Here is a 16,188-nt window from a genome sequence, read left to right as displayed (position 1 = left end):
TTTTGATTTATGAAATAATACATTTTACAATCTCAAGATAATATGTACTTATTAATTAGATAATAATTATTCTGATTTATAAAATTGATTAATTTAAAATAATAAAATAATATTTTTAAAATAGAAAGCAAAAGTTTAGTAATGGTATAAAATAAATAAACTTAAAATTTATTAATTAAAAATATAAACTAAAAAATAAATAATTTAAATAGTTAATTTTTTTTTCATAATGGCATGGCATTACTTTTGTTCCCTAAATTCATCATTCTAATAATTAAATAGTGAAATCAAACCTCTTAAATAATGGAGTGAACATATTTGTAAATCATCTTTTATTATCATTATATATTATTTTATCAATGGTTAACTTCATTATGGAATATCCGCTATTATTTTACAATTATTAGTCATTATTTTATAAAAAATTTATCAATATTTGTTCTTATTTTCTATTAATTTCTAATTTCCAAAAAATTGATTTAATAGTATTATTTTAAAAAGTTTAAATTTAGAAACATACCATTTAATTATCTATATTTGTGAGTTAACTTAGAAAAATTATTGTTACATTAATAGCCATTTGTAAATATTTTATTTTTATCAACAACTTATGCAAACTCGAAATTTTAGTGATACAGTTTATAATTGTTGCCTTATCTATCATAATTTATTACATTGATATGAATTAATAATTATTTTTATTTACTATAATATTATTATTTATGATATTACAATAATTTTAATAATTTTAACAATTTAATTGCTTTTGGTAAACAAAACAACATTAATGCGATAACAAATATAATAAATAAAATTTATTAATTTGAAGTTGGTTAATATAATGAACTCTATTTTCAAATATTAATTAATTTAAAGTTAAATAAAACAATGGAATTATATATTTAGATAAAAAATTGTTAATTTAAAATTTTAAAATATATTTTTATATTTTTAGTATCCATTTTACGATTTATATTTAAGGTTAGTGACTGTCCTTTTATCAATACTGTCTTCGATGTTTGAACCCACATCTTTCTTTTAAGAAAGAAATATTTTTACTCTTGCATCTAACACTTCCTGAAAATTTTAAAAGATATTTATATAGTTGTAATTATTTTGATGTTTACACTTATAAATATATATAAAAATAAAATTCATGTTTCAGCAAAAGTGGGCTAACATTAGGTCATTCAGCCCAAAGTAAGGGACTTTTGAGAGTGGGCCTTTCCTCAGTTGCTGAAGTAGAAATAGCCATCTTGTTAGGAAATATCTAGCTGTAGCTCTAGAAATTTCAAAACACAACCTATTATCATCCTCGGTTGATTAGAAAAGACTTACACTACTGATGGCCAAAAGGAATAGCCATACTATTTACAAAGATATATTTCTTGTGGTTTTTCTTCTAAAGGAGGAAAAGCATAGTGAAGAAAAAAACAAATAATGTTAGTAGAACAACAATCATTTAGCCTCTTTTTTATAAAAAAAAAAAAAAAAAAAAGAGAAGAAAAACAAGTTTATAAATCAAAAGAATACATGAATGTAGCATCAAGTTATATATGGTGGATTGTACTTGTTGTCCATATCCTCACCGCCCCTAACCAAACCCTATACGGCGGCCATACCTATCAAGCACCACCCAAATGACAAATAGATTCCACCCTTGAGGATTTGGGGCATGTTTTCTTGTTGTTGTGTTTTTAAGATAATAATACATTTTGTATAAATACCTTCACTTTTTATTAATTCTCTTGTTTCCTTCTTTTTTAGCACCTATCAATTTCTTCTATTTATTGACTATTGTATAGGAGTAGGGTGTGTTGGGTTAATGTGACAATTTCTTTCAGCTTGTTATTCATTTATTCAAGAATTAATAAGAGGTAGTTTGCATTATAAAAATACACGTCACCATTACAAAAGACTAAGCATCACCCTAAACAGGGTCCATAATTATGTGATTATGATTAACATATACACCTCCATCGCTTTCTAGCGACCACAAGAAAACCCAAGTCGAAAAGTCATCTAGATAATCCATGACCGTTCATTCTTTTTTAAGCCAATTTTCGTGTATATGAAGTTGCTACAAGATCTGGTGTTATTCTTGACGTAAAAAAGGCTTAGCTTAGTAATCAGATTTGTTTTGTAAGATCTAGAATACTCTTGTCGCCCATTAAATATTGGGGTTAATAAAGATGAAAGTAGCCGCGCTTCGCTACCATGAATTAAGCCATCTCTTCCGTTGAACACAAAATCAATTAAGAAATTATAAATGAGGAAGCGCACGAAACTGGTCTTTGTCTTGCTGTCTTTGGAGTGTTCCTCTGGTTACTACAAAACCCTATTCCATAAACATATTTAATTTCTTGCAACAATCTTGTACTCGATCTTATCACGAAAGAAACAGAGACGATTAACCAATCATCATCTGCCATGGGATTCTCAAAATCTCCTTCCCCAAACCCTAATAATTTTATAATAACAAGTTATTAACAAAAAGGAGGGTATCATTTTTCAAAAGGGCCAAACTTTAAAAAAAAAGAAGAATAGAAGATGGGATAAATCTCGATATTTGAAGTAAAATTTGATTTGATGTAATTATACATATAAGAATTTCAATTTTGATTTAATAATACATATTAATTATATATAATTTAAAAAATTAAATCAAATTATTTTAGTGTTACATAAATATTATTCATGCCTGCAAAATGTAATTTAATGTCTCGTGATAACGCTTTTTTTAAGTTACAAAATACGAATAGAATGAAAAATGTAATTACAAATAATATATGAATAATCATAACCAAAATTAACAATTACAAAGCATATTTAAACTAATAATCAAAATATATTGAGATAATACTCATACATGGTGATACTTAAACTAAAATAAGATTTGAAGAGAACACTCACATAACTTAAATAAAATATAACTCAAATTTGAGATTTTAAAATTTTTAAACTCCCTACTTTATCATTAAACCAATATCCCTTAATCACATAGATAATATTTCAAAATTAAATTTATATGTGTATAAAAGCATCACATTTCATATCATGTCAAAATTCTTAGTTCTGAATTTATAGTAAAAAAGAAAGAAAGTGAAATTGAGTATGGCGATAAAGAAGATTACCAAATCATGAGATTGATGAGTACTCCACAATTATTATAAGTGCAAATATCCATTTATTATAGTTAATATATAGTTGTAAACTTTGTCAAAATAATAATCCCATTTTGATCTTAAAAAAGTTGGTGTTGTTGCACCTACACGTGGCTAACATCCAAGTGGGATGGGACCCAACACATGGCGGCTACAAAGAAGAGATCCTTTCCTTGGCGGGTCCCAATCAAAGATTTGTATGGTACCATGTGTAAGATTGTGGCAAATTTTGCAAAATTAAAAGGTCACACAAACCGTGGTCCACGACCTCTATTATATTATATATCTTAATATATTATATTATACTTAGGATCAGGATGTTTTTGGTTTATATTTAAGGGGAATGGGCATATTTACTCCCTAGATTTGGTAATTTTTCAACTTAATCTTTGATTTTTTTTTTGTTTATATTGATTAATAAATTTAGTAACTTCTTCTAATTTTAGTCTATTTAATGATGTGTCATTTTGAGAATGTGCAGTATTATCACCTAAATTTTAGGTGATAATATGGTGTTGCAACATCACATGAACTAAAATTGGAGAAAAAAATTTGTTGAGTTCAAAGACTGATGTGAACAAAGAATGTTTAAGAACTAAATTGAGAAAAATTGTCAAATTTAGAGACTAAATTGTTGTTTTATCCCTTATTAAATTTCAAAAACTTTTGGAGAAGAGAATGATTAGAAAATTAAGCATACACTTGAAACTATACCTGTTTATGGGTCAGGCTATATATTTAGGTTTGAAGGCCTATTGGAATTTTAGAAGGTTTGGGTAAAAATATTAAGCTTGAAAAATAGGCCTAGGAGAAAAATAGACTCATTTAAAATATGGGTTAAACTCGAGATTGAATATTTAGGACCCAAGCTTGGGCTAACCTATTTTAAGTTTATAATATTTTATATTATGTTATTTTATATGTTATGTATTGTATAACATATAAAAAAACATGTACTAAATATATAATACTATAGTGTAAATATTAAAATAATATTAAGATAACTATATACAAATTTTAATGGGTAAAAAAACTAAATATTAAATTAAAAAATATAAAAAATAAAAATAATATGAATTGAGTCCAAAATAGGTTTAGATTAATCTTTTACAAATATAAACAAATTTAAGTAAAATTTTAAGTTTATATTTGAATCGAGTCGAGACTTAAGTAAATATAAAATATATTAATATCATATTTAAACTTAACTCGATCCGCCTTCAATAGTTGTACTCGGAACTAGGGGTGGCTTCCTTCTTATCCAACTTATTTTTTTTTTGGGTTAAAAAAGTTCAATGATTAAGCAATCAAACAAAGGAAACTCCAATTTACATTGCACTTACATGAGATGCCATGGAGGACACATAATCATGGAGAAAAGATGGGCCTCCAGATCCCACCCGTTGATGATCATTAAAAAGAAGGCCGGGGTTTGGGATTGTGGGTCTTCAACGGGGAAATTAACACGTGGAATCAATCATGTTTAAAACGACAGTAGTATTTTCCATCCCCATTAATTAGCATGGGGTATGACTTTTATTCTTGTATTATGCGTGTTAAAGTGTGGTCCAATTAACAGTGGAAAGTTTATTAAGAGATGAACGTATGATTGAGAGAAGAAAATTGAACCGTGGATAGCCACTTTTCATTGTGATGTCGTTTTGTGATGATAGATATAAGGCAAATATTATTTGACTTGGTTTACAGTTTGACTTCAAATCGATGGATATGCTTGATGGCAATTAATTGGATATTATATTATGGTAATCCGATCATAATTGTGGGGGTGATGTGAAATATAAGTGCCAAAACATGCACTCTTGGCCATATTAACGGTGTTCTTTTTCTTCTCTTTATTTTTTAATTTCTAAAGTCCACAACTCCAGAATGAATGTAACAAATGACTAGGATCATACTATAATTTAATAAAACAATTTGGACCCAAGTTTATAAGTTGTTGGCTCTTATTGATCCCTTATGAAGTTACGTGTTTTCAAGATTAATTGAAGTATTATTAACAACAAAAAGAAAATTGTTTGCAATGATTGCTTCATATGGAGAAAATATCATTTTCTTTCAAATTGTACACATATTATAATATTATTTTTATAGTTGATGAGACCCATATCTAGGTAATTTTAAAGTTATATATGAGATTTTTTTAAATTTATTTTAATTGTCATCCCCATTAACATTTTTGGTTGGTATATATATATATATGGATAGTAATCACAATGGTGATAATGTTTTTTTCTTTTATAATAAAATTTATTAGATATTGAGCAAAAGAAACTTTGTAAATCATATGTTTTCGTTGTATTGATTATAATTATAATTATATTTTACAAATATAAAAGTATTTTTAAATGATGTTTTAATTTTATAAGTAGGCTTTAAATAATGAGATATGCTCATCTTTTTAATAATATTTTTTAGTTTCTTTAAACTTTAAATGAGACATGAAACTTAAATTAAACTTTATTAACAATGTATCAAAAGTTATTTGATACATTAATTCAAATTGAAAAGATGAGTTGTGTAAAAAAAAATTAAATATATAACTATATTTGAACTTTAGCAAATACTAACCCCAAGTTTGTTTTCATTAAACATAAATCACGTAATTATTGATAAAAATATATTGTTGGCGATAGTTAATTAGATGATAAGAAAGGTAGTAGGTCATACTAAGTAAATACAATGAAATTGTAGGGCTGTGTTTGTGATTTGCAAATGTGATGGTGGTACTTCAATTATTTCCCAACTTAATTGAGACCCCTATAAAAGGCGGATTTGAGCTTCGGAACTTCTCCTACTCCGATTTCAAATCCCCAAGCCTTGCCCCTGCTCTTTCAGTCTTCAAATATTATTTTACCCTTCTTCTCCCTCTTCCATTCCCTACTCTTAGCTAAACTCCTTAGAGATGACTGCAAGTCTAATGGAGAATCCATTGAAATCCCACAAATCCAGAGCCTATCAAAAGGCAAAAGGAAAAGGAATGGTGGCACCCTTTGCCTTTCTTTTCTCCATTGTGTTTTACTTCTCTATCTTCTACGTCTTCAGCTTTTCACCGTCGGCTCTTTTTAGCGATAACAAGTTCTGGTTCGTCATTTCCAACACTCTCATCCTCATCATTGCCGCTGATTACGGTGCTTTCTCTTCCTCCAAAGACCAGAAGCGTGACTTTTTCGACGAATATTACGCCTTGCGTAGCCAAGCAGCCAGGACGACGACTACTACTGTTGCTCCTCCATTTGTTTCACAATACCCCGAAATTGTGAAAAAGAACATTCCCGTGGAAGAAGAGATTACTTCGAATGAAAAGAATAAAGCAGATGATCATGTAATCGAAATGAACAATGAATTTATCCCTGAAAAGATATTGGAAATTGTCAAAATTGAACCTTCAACTGACAATTTCCAAGCAAAGACTACTCAGCGGGACGAAACTCCTATTAAAGCAGCTGATAATGGAACTTGTTGTGATCACCAGGTAATAATGATCAACAACAAGAACAAGAAGAAGAAGATTGAACCAAAAACTATCCGACGAAGCAAGTCTGAAAAAGTGAAACATGTTAATAAAGCACTTGACGACAAGAAGAAGGGTGCTTTATATCGTTCAAAGACGGAAAAGCAGCATGAACATGAGGAACCAAGTGCCAAAGACGACGAGTTTTCCACCATGTCAAATGAGGAACTTAACAGGAGAGTCGAAGAGTTCATTGAGAAGTTCAATCGCCAAATTAGGCTTCAAGGTGCTAGAAATCGCCAACTTTTGGAATTGGAATAGGAGATACTGTAATAGTTATACAACCAAAAAAGAAAAAGAAAAAAAAAAAAAACCTGTCAGCTTCATTATGGTTTTGATTGGGTGTACTTTGTCTTCCCACTTTGTTTTTGTTGTCTTCCATTAGAAAGTACGATAGCTGGTGGTCGGTGTAAATGGTTTGGAGTTTAGTAAGAACTAAGAAGAGTTATCTTTTTCAATTCCCTTTCAACGATTTTCGTTTTCAAAAGGACTCCTTACATTTTAGCCATGCATGTCTTGTGTCTTCGAGTCGATTAGATTGTACAAAATCTAGGTGGCATAAAGTGGAATAATTTTCTCTTATAATTTGGTGTGGTACGGTGTTACTATCATGATTGATTACATCCCTATTTTGGGAATGAAGATCAAACCACTAGTCTTACTAGTATTTTCTTCCTAAATTGTTATCAATTTTGTTCTATTAATAGAATTCGTGATAAGCTATTAACTTCACATCCAGAATAAGTTTTGAGGATTAATAAAATTTTAAAATATTTTAGGAGTTTAATGAGATTTTAAAAAAATAAATTTGGAGTCTAATTGAAATTTTGTGATATTAGATGAGAATTTTTAAAAATTTTAGAGAGTTTAATTAAAATTTTCTAAAAACTTCAAGAGAGAAATGAAAATATTCAAAAAAATTTTTTGAAAACTTTTAAAATTTCAAGAGAAAAAGCAATATTTTACTTTTTTTGGGGGATGGCTAGGCAGCCAAAACTACTCCTTTGAACTTTACATATCAAAATACCAAAACATGTGTACATATTCAAGAGTGAGTCCAGAAAATTATTTAGGGACACTGGAATTGGATAATAAAATTTCGAGAGATTAAAACATAATTTTATAATGTATTAATTTTATTATTTTATTTTTTAAAAAAGATTAAATATAATTTTCTTTATTTTATAGAGAATTTAAATGGAAATTTTCCATTTGAAAGGGGTCAAAACGCTTACCTACTCATTCAAATTCGACCCATATATATTTATTCCCTTTCTAAGTACATTAACGAAGCATTATCTAGCACCATTATACATAAATAGTGCAAATGAATAATTTATATGTCTAATTTCATAAATAAAAATTTGGGGTGATGTTAATACTCATTAACAATACAAATTATCATCAAAGTCAAGTCTAAAGAAATAAAATATATATCCGAAAAGCTTTTGAGTTTTTGGATAAATCAGGATGAAACATTAGAAGTTATGCCAGTAGGGCCAACTACAAAAGCACCAAATTTACATATACTTCAATTAAATCATGTTCGTCCATGCAATTACTTTCCATTATTGTATGCACTTCACTACTTCAAAAGATAAGGCATATAAACTTCAACTGCACAAGACACACAAAACTATCATAATTTTGCTACATACAGAATAATTTAAAAAAAAATCAATAATTTGGGAAGTCCCCAATCCCTTTTATTCAGAGGAGGGGTCGGTTACTTTGATGAAAGATTTCAGGGTAAATGATTGAATAGAATAATAATTCATATTATGTCAACGTATAAAATAATAATGCTAGGAGAAACATGATTGATACATGTATACCAAATCCTTATTCTTGATAATATTATAAGTTAGAGTTGTCGTCAACAATGATTTTGCTTAAATAGTATTATCTATATTAGAATTTTAAAGGTGTGTTATTCTTCTTTTTTTGTAGTATTGTAATTATCATATAGCTAATTACTCCTAACTTTATGTCTATAATTAATTGAGTCTGAAGCCCTTGAAATTACTTGGCAAGAAATTAGGACCGTCTCTAACAGTTTAGAGAAAAACCATTAACCCTAAGTTACATATTGCATGGTTTTATGTATATATATATATATATATATATATATATCAAGGACAGATTTATTGGGATTTTGTCTTTCACATGAGTTATAAGCCATTGGATGAAAATAAAATAATAATTTTCTTGTGGTAGAGTGATGAGGACTTTTCAATTAACTCTACTTCAATTAAATGAAACCTCTTGGATAGATTTTATAGACTCCCAGTTTTGAGGTGGAAATTGCATTATAATGCCTATTCAAATGTAGCTGAATTTATCTATAAATTTTTTGGTAATCTCTTACCTCCAATTAAAGAAAAAAAAAACAAAAATATGAAATACAGAACAAAAGGTAACGTAGCTATGGCAGTGCAGCATCGAAACAGAGCCAAATTAGAACAAAATCAAAATGAAGCATTATCGATGGCCATCAGTTCAATAATGTTGGGATCCTAACCTAGTAAGTAGGATGTACGCTTCCCTGAAAATGTTCTAAAAAGAGATATTAGAGATCAATATGTTAAAATGAAAATTGGATGTAGTCTTAAATAAAAGTAAAATGAAAATTGGATGTAGTCTTAAATAAAAGTACAGTTGTCTTATATCAAGAAGTAAGAACATGCAGACGGCCAATCTTAGTAGGGTTTTGTTTATTTTTAATTAACTTAAACTTAGCCCTTTGATCGTGACGTGCATAGGGTTGAAAATCCTTTACATCAAATAATTGAGGAGAAATATTATTATTGCCAAAGGTCATTTCCACATCTATAATAAAAGGGGAAATATAAATTGTACTTCTAATTATTTATTTTAAGATTTAATGATATAAATAAAGGAAAAACATGATTAATGAAGTATTTCCTTCTCCATTTCAGTAAAAACAATAGATTAAATGAAAATTAATTAAATATTCAAATCATTCTTAATCACCAATGATATAAAGCCAATAGCCAAGAGATACTGGTTCCTATTACTTTGTTGAAAAACTCATCATTTTAGTAAGAAAATGAAAGCTCAAAAGATACACAAACGCACTTTAGGTTTTGCCCTCACCTTTTAACATCATCAATAGATTTAGAATCTTGCTTGGTGCCATATTTGTAACATAAATATCATTATGAAGTCTAAAAAGCATAAAGCTAGAGATTCTTCTTCTTATTAATTAATCTCTTTCTCAACCTAAATTATAACCTCTACTTTTTCTTTCTATTTTTGAGTTAGAAAAATATCAACACCGTTGGAGAATGGAATAGCACTCGTTATTCATTGAATGATAAATTATTTTTTTATTTAGTTGAACGTAATACTCATTTAATCAAATAACTATTCCTTCTTTATTCTTTATCCTCGCATAATAGCTGACTATTCCATAAAACATTGAATAACAAAGCAAAATAAACTTTTTATTAGTTCTTTAAAACTTAGACTCAAAAAATATAAAATTAAAATATTTGAAATATTTTATTATAAAAATAATTATATTAAAAATTATTAAATTATATTAAAATATGATTAAATTATTTATTATTTTTATTAAATTATATCTAATAATAATCCTATCAATTGTTCGTGCTTAATTAATTATCAGAAATTGAATTTAAATTATTAATTATAACCTTCATTATTATTTAAAGAACAGTTGAAGCACGGATCTGGTCTTTGAGTGTGGCTAGAACCTAGAAAGGTCTAGAGAACGAAAATTAGCCACGTGTGTCCCAGTTGTCGCCTAAAAGATTTTTGGACCGAAATCTCCATTCTGCACCACACATATATATAAGATATGTATAAAAAAGAGCTATGGTTCTTCAGTTCAATTATAATATTTTCTTAGGACGTATGTGTGGTGGAATATTTTATATTTTATATTGTATTATATTATATTAATCATGTCATTGGATTATAATTGTCTCTTTGCTGTCGTTTTGATGAAGTGGAACCATTTCATTTCATGTCTTTATTGTTGATTTTTATGGATTGATGATTTCATCGCTTCACTATTTTAATTTTGAACTTTTTAATTGTATATGTTTAAATAATTTTGTTCTAAAATAAGCTCTGAACTGCCTTCCACATCGATCACCCATCTAATCTCGGCCGGCTTGAGCAAGATAGAGTTTGGAACTTGGAACTTGTCATTTATTTAAAAAGAATTTTAGCAAAATAAAAATAAAAATAAAAATAAAAATGGGAGCAATCTTATCGATAAAATGAAACGCCAGTTCGTGAAGAGAAACAACAAGAATAACAATGATTAAAGTTGATGAGGTAATGGAGTCTAACAACGAGGTTGCTATGCTACTCCAACCGTGAATCAAACAAAGGAAGACATGTAAAGCTTCGTTGGTGCAGCCAGGTACGTAGTAGCATCCAACAGATAACCTAATGATTATTTGGTTGAAACTTTTATGCATTTGGGAAACAACCTGTCCTTTGCTCTTCTAATTAACACACGTCCTAACGATTTACAATCAATCTTACGAATCTCCATATTAAATCTATTCTATTTGTGGTATACATAGTTTCAACGTCCAAATGATACGAACTTTGATGGTTGTCACTGTTGAAGACCTACTACTGTATTAATTTTGCTTAAGACTTCAATTTCATTGTTTGGCTCAAGTTTTTGCAAAATGACACGCAGCTCATTTTTTAAAATATTTGTTTGTTTAGGGTTTGTAGGATGCAGGTTTTTTCAAGACCATAAATGGATGTTTTGCATCTGTTTCCGAGTTTCAACACTCTTTTAATTGCAGACAATGACAGAAATATTGTTAACAAGTTAGGAAAGATACTTAATTTAATTTTAGAGGTTTTATGGGCTAAATTCAACTTTGTTTGTTATCTAACTTTCGCTTCATCAGTCAAGATTTTGAGTATAATAATATTATATTTTTATTAATGAAATAAAAATATTTTATATATCATAAAATAAAGCTGTACATGCATGTGAAATTTTATATGAATTAAAGTTTTATTATTAAAAAGTAATAGTATTAAGTGAAATAATTTATCATAAAATATTACAATTTTTATAAAAATAGGATCTCTGTGAAATTCGAATATACTTTAAAATTAAACTTATTATCCGTATTAAATTCGAATATTATTGTGAATAAATTAAGTTGCCCACTAGATATCTAAATCCACATTTAGTAATAAGTCCAGTTTTTATTTTTAAATAAAATGTTTAAAAATAGATATACATTCGGTTCAAAATCTGAATTCAGCCCCTAGTTTCGGAGGAAATCTGGAAGATGGACAGAGTTATTAATAGGGCATTACACGTACCAAACACATGGATGTAATTTGTCGGAAAACAAACATCCTAATTCAAAATTGATTCTTTGAAGAAGAAATTTATGCATTTATTTATTATTATTATTTGATATTATGTATATTTGTTTTATTGTTTATATTTAAAATTTGTAATTGTCTTTTTTAATAATTTTATTTTTAAAATTCATATCTATGTTTTACCATTGCATCACTATTTATTTATTACTAAACCAAATATATATTTAGATGCATAAAGTGAATATGAAAAAGAAAAAGGCATAAAATGATGTATTATACCCACTAAAAATTAATGTAACGCTTCATTTGGATGTCACGATGAAATGCTCCAACAAATCAACTCTTTCTTCTTGCTAACTGATTGATCCGAAACTCCACGATGTTGTTGGATTTGACTTTGGACACGTTCTTTTAAGTTTAACATATGGCCTTCATCTTTTAGGACAAAACCAGGCCCATTTCTGCATGAGTTCATAATTGGGTTGAAGTGGGTTTATGGTATCAACTGAATTCAAAATCATTTCAAACACTAATAACCAATTAATTAATTGGAATTTATTTTAAAATATCAATTTAACTGAAAATAAATAAACATGGCTGTTTTAAAAAATACATTTCTAGTTATAAATATAATTATTATATATTTAAACATCCATAACTAGAATTAACTAAGATATGTGAAACTAATAATTAGAACATATTTGAACTTGGATCATAATTAATCTAGATAAGACCCACATATGATGAAATTTAAATCAAAATAAATTTTGGATCAATAACTGAATAGTGGTTTATACAATATGGGCTCACATTTGATCTTTATCTTAATCTTATAGTCATATGTGACCTCATCGATTTTATGGTTCAAAGCAAAAGTAATATTTAGCTGAAACTCCTCTCGACTATGTTGAGTTTAAGATTAGAACTTAGCTCAAATATTTAGGAAGAGATCTGAGTACTTGATATACTACACAGCTATTTACATATTGCTTTATAATGAAGAAAAATAATTTCTTCCCCTAGCAAGATTGAACTGCTTGGCAATTGGCATGGTTGCAAAAAGTGGAATAGGTTATTGATTCTCTTGCCCAAAGTGGAATAGGTAATTTTAAATGAGTTCCATAATTTCATGGGTAGATTATTTTGGATCATGTTTTAAAACCAAATCCTAAAATCCAACTTGCAATATGATTTTCGTACAATTGTTTTGTTAATTCTTAAATTTTCTTCATTATATAACAGTCTGTGAGAATGGCAGAGGACGTGTGTATCAGTCTTGGACTTTCGGCCTAGTCCCTTCGGCAAGAAAAACTTGCTCCAAAAGAAGAGCCTATTCCTTGTTGAATCAAACCTGTTTATAAAAAGGTTCGTGTTAGTGTTTGACTTGTGTTGCAAATGTATGGTGGTGGGAAGAAGATATGGATGAACAAAGGGGAAGAACAAGGAAAGGGGAAAATGGAGTTCATAGAGAGCTTGACGCTATTGGCAAAGCGTTACTTTGATGGTGAGCTTTAGCATTGAAGCAGAGTGCCCAAGGCCGATCCGATGGGCAAAAAGGGTGCACTGAAATTGATAGGGTAGCTAACTTCCTTGCTGATTTATGAATTTCTTTTCGTAGTGAAGAGGAAAATGGGGTTGGAGTAATTGAATCAAAGATATAAGGGTGAGAACCATTAGAGAGAGATTAGATCTGGTCCGTCTGGTTTCTTTATGAATAAACATTGTCTTGGATCATATTGTTAAATTTTACCCCAACAATCTGTTACTATGTCAACCATAATTAACATCGAGTTCTGCTGACAATGGTATAAATGAAGATGGGAGAATGATGGATATACTTAATTAAGCCTCATAATTTCACATGATCCGTAAGTATGATTTATGAAACTGGTTCGCAAGTTAATCTCTTAAAAGTCTTTGATAGTTAAATTTTCAAGAAATTTAAAAAAAAAAAATCCTTGGAAGAAAGCAAAAAAAATTGAGAAAAAATATCCCCTTCAAAGCTGTCACATATTTCATGGGTTTTATACAAGAAGTACCAAATTATATATTTACCATTTTCAGCCATATAAGCTATATTAAACGTTTATATTCTTCATTAATCATCTTTGAAAGATGTAACATCCCTGCTGATTTGATCATTAAAACTTAAGCAACATGTAAACAAACAAATATGCTTGCACTACATAATTTCACAGCAATGATGCCTGTAGTGGGCCAAATTTGCCCGAGCCCACTAGAAACCCAAATATACAATAAATAAATAAACAAATGAACCTCAATCCATTAAATAACCCCATCAGACCCAAACCCAATTTTAAAACTTGGCCCAAATTTACAAGGCCCGCTAGGCCCAGAACACTAAACCAAGGCTGAAGTCCTAGCAAGACATGTTTACCCTCAAGCATCCTCGGCCTCTGTCCTCGACTCTCACCCCCATCTTGCTCCAGCCTAGACCCATACCCTCGTGCCAAGGGCCAACGATGCCACACGTCGCCCAGTCTACGAACCCATACCCGGCGCCAACTCACACCCGTGCTCTACGCAAAAAGGACAAACAAAACGGCAAAAACACGAACAAAACAATGAGAATAGCAAATGAAAATGATTTTTTTTAATTTAGTTTCCAGTTTCTTTTTTCCTTCGGCTATAAAGCCATAGTTCTCAGTAAATGTAAAGGGGACGAAGGAATGCCTACACGTTTTTACGCAAGATATACGAGCAATACAAAAAGCAAACAATATCGGAAGGTGATTTTCCGATCTAAATCTCCGGGTTTTCTTTCTTTGTGATTATTCTCTTGTTTTTTTTGTTATTTTACTTTGAAAGCAAATAAAGTAAAGAGGAAAGGATCTACCTGCGCATATGAGCCATTGGAGACCATCTCTTCTTCGTCGAGATCGAAGCTTGAGAGAGGTTTTCGGGCTAAAAATCTTACCTTTTGGGGCGGGGTTTAAAGTGGGAAAATGAAACGGCTTCATGGCAAGCTATTTTCCATAGGTTTCAATGGTGGAACGCGGTAGTCAAATGGTCGAACAGGGGGGTAGGGAGGCATCGAAATCAGCTGTGTTGAAACCCTAATAATTGGGTTCTTTGCTCACGGCTAAAGAGACAGCAAGCTACCATTCAATGGCCTTTAATGTTAGGAAGTAGACGAAGCGGTGCCGTTTGGGGTATTGGAGGTCCGCGCGTCAACCCGGATAGCAACCTGGATCCGCGCCTTTTAATTCGGAATGGGAAATTCGCGTGATGGGTCCTCCGTATTCGCGCGAGCCTCTGATTGCGCCTTTATGCGCCTTGTTTTTTTATTATTTAGGCTTATAATTTGTGCTTTGTTGCAATCTGACTCGCGCTTAAGCGTATCATTTTGGGTTCTGGTATATTGCCAGTTTTAGTCCCTTGTATTCGCGCGCGCGTCAAAAATTAGTCCTTTTCCTAATTTCAGCAACCGACTTTATTTATCAATGATCCTTTTAGTTTTGTTTTTGTTCCAATTGAGTTTTTCTTTGTTATTTTCAGCATTTTTATTCTCTGAAACCCTTCTATTTTTGAGACTTACTTATCATTCACCATTTAATATATTATTTTGGAATATTTTGTCAAGTTTTGCATGATTTGTTATTCGTACTTTTATTTATATGTAAGTACCTCTGTACATATAATTATATATATATATATATATACGTATATACATCTATCTATTTTCTCTTAAATTTGTTTGTTTAAACTCCTATATATATTCGTTTTATAATAAGATTTTTTATTTTACGCATGTTATTAATCTTGCATTATTCTATGCATATAGTTTCTTTTAAATGTATTCTCGTCTTTTATTATATAATCTCCTATAATATGGTTTTTAAATTATTATGGTGCATATATATATATATGTGTGTTTTTATTAACACCTATGCTTAATCTATTTATACATATATGTTACTAAATCTATGTATTTTTACTCGTAGTTTTCTTTATATATATGTGAGCATGTTCAGTAAAACTATTATGTGGTTTATAATAAAATTAATTTAGCCCAATACATAATATTTAAATGTTTTGCATGTATTTGCCTTTAGATTTATATGTATGTATATGTATATATCTTATTATCAATCTCTTTTACAATAAACCTAC

The 16,188-nt window shown here is 29.4% G+C and overlaps 1 protein-coding gene across 1 annotated transcript; it reads left to right on the top strand.

Annotated features, from left to right (window-relative positions):
- The first annotated feature begins 5,946 nt into the window (after nucleotides 1-5,946).
- LOC108452721 (uncharacterized) lies at nucleotides 5,947-7,183 on the top strand. The gene has a single exon (XM_017750517.2). It carries the CDS (start codon nucleotides 6,088-6,090, stop codon nucleotides 6,955-6,957), a length of 870 nt encoding a protein of 289 aa, XP_017606006.2. The 5' UTR covers nucleotides 5,947-6,087; the 3' UTR covers nucleotides 6,958-7,183.
- Nucleotides 7,184-16,188: the final 9,005 nt, after the last annotated feature.

The sequence above is a fragment of the Gossypium arboreum genome, chromosome 5 (assembly GCF_025698485.1).
Source record: "Gossypium arboreum isolate Shixiya-1 chromosome 5, ASM2569848v2, whole genome shotgun sequence".
NCBI lineage: Eukaryota > Viridiplantae > Streptophyta > Magnoliopsida > Malvales > Malvaceae > Gossypium > Gossypium arboreum.
Note: the sequence above shows the minus strand (reverse complement) of the source record. Positions and strands in the feature narration are given on the sequence as shown.

Excerpts from the sequence above, each read along its gene's own strand:
- LOC108452721 (XM_017750517.2), top strand. The coding sequence starts at position 6,088 with ATGACTGCAAGTCTAATGGAGAATCCATTGAAATCCCACAAATCCAGA.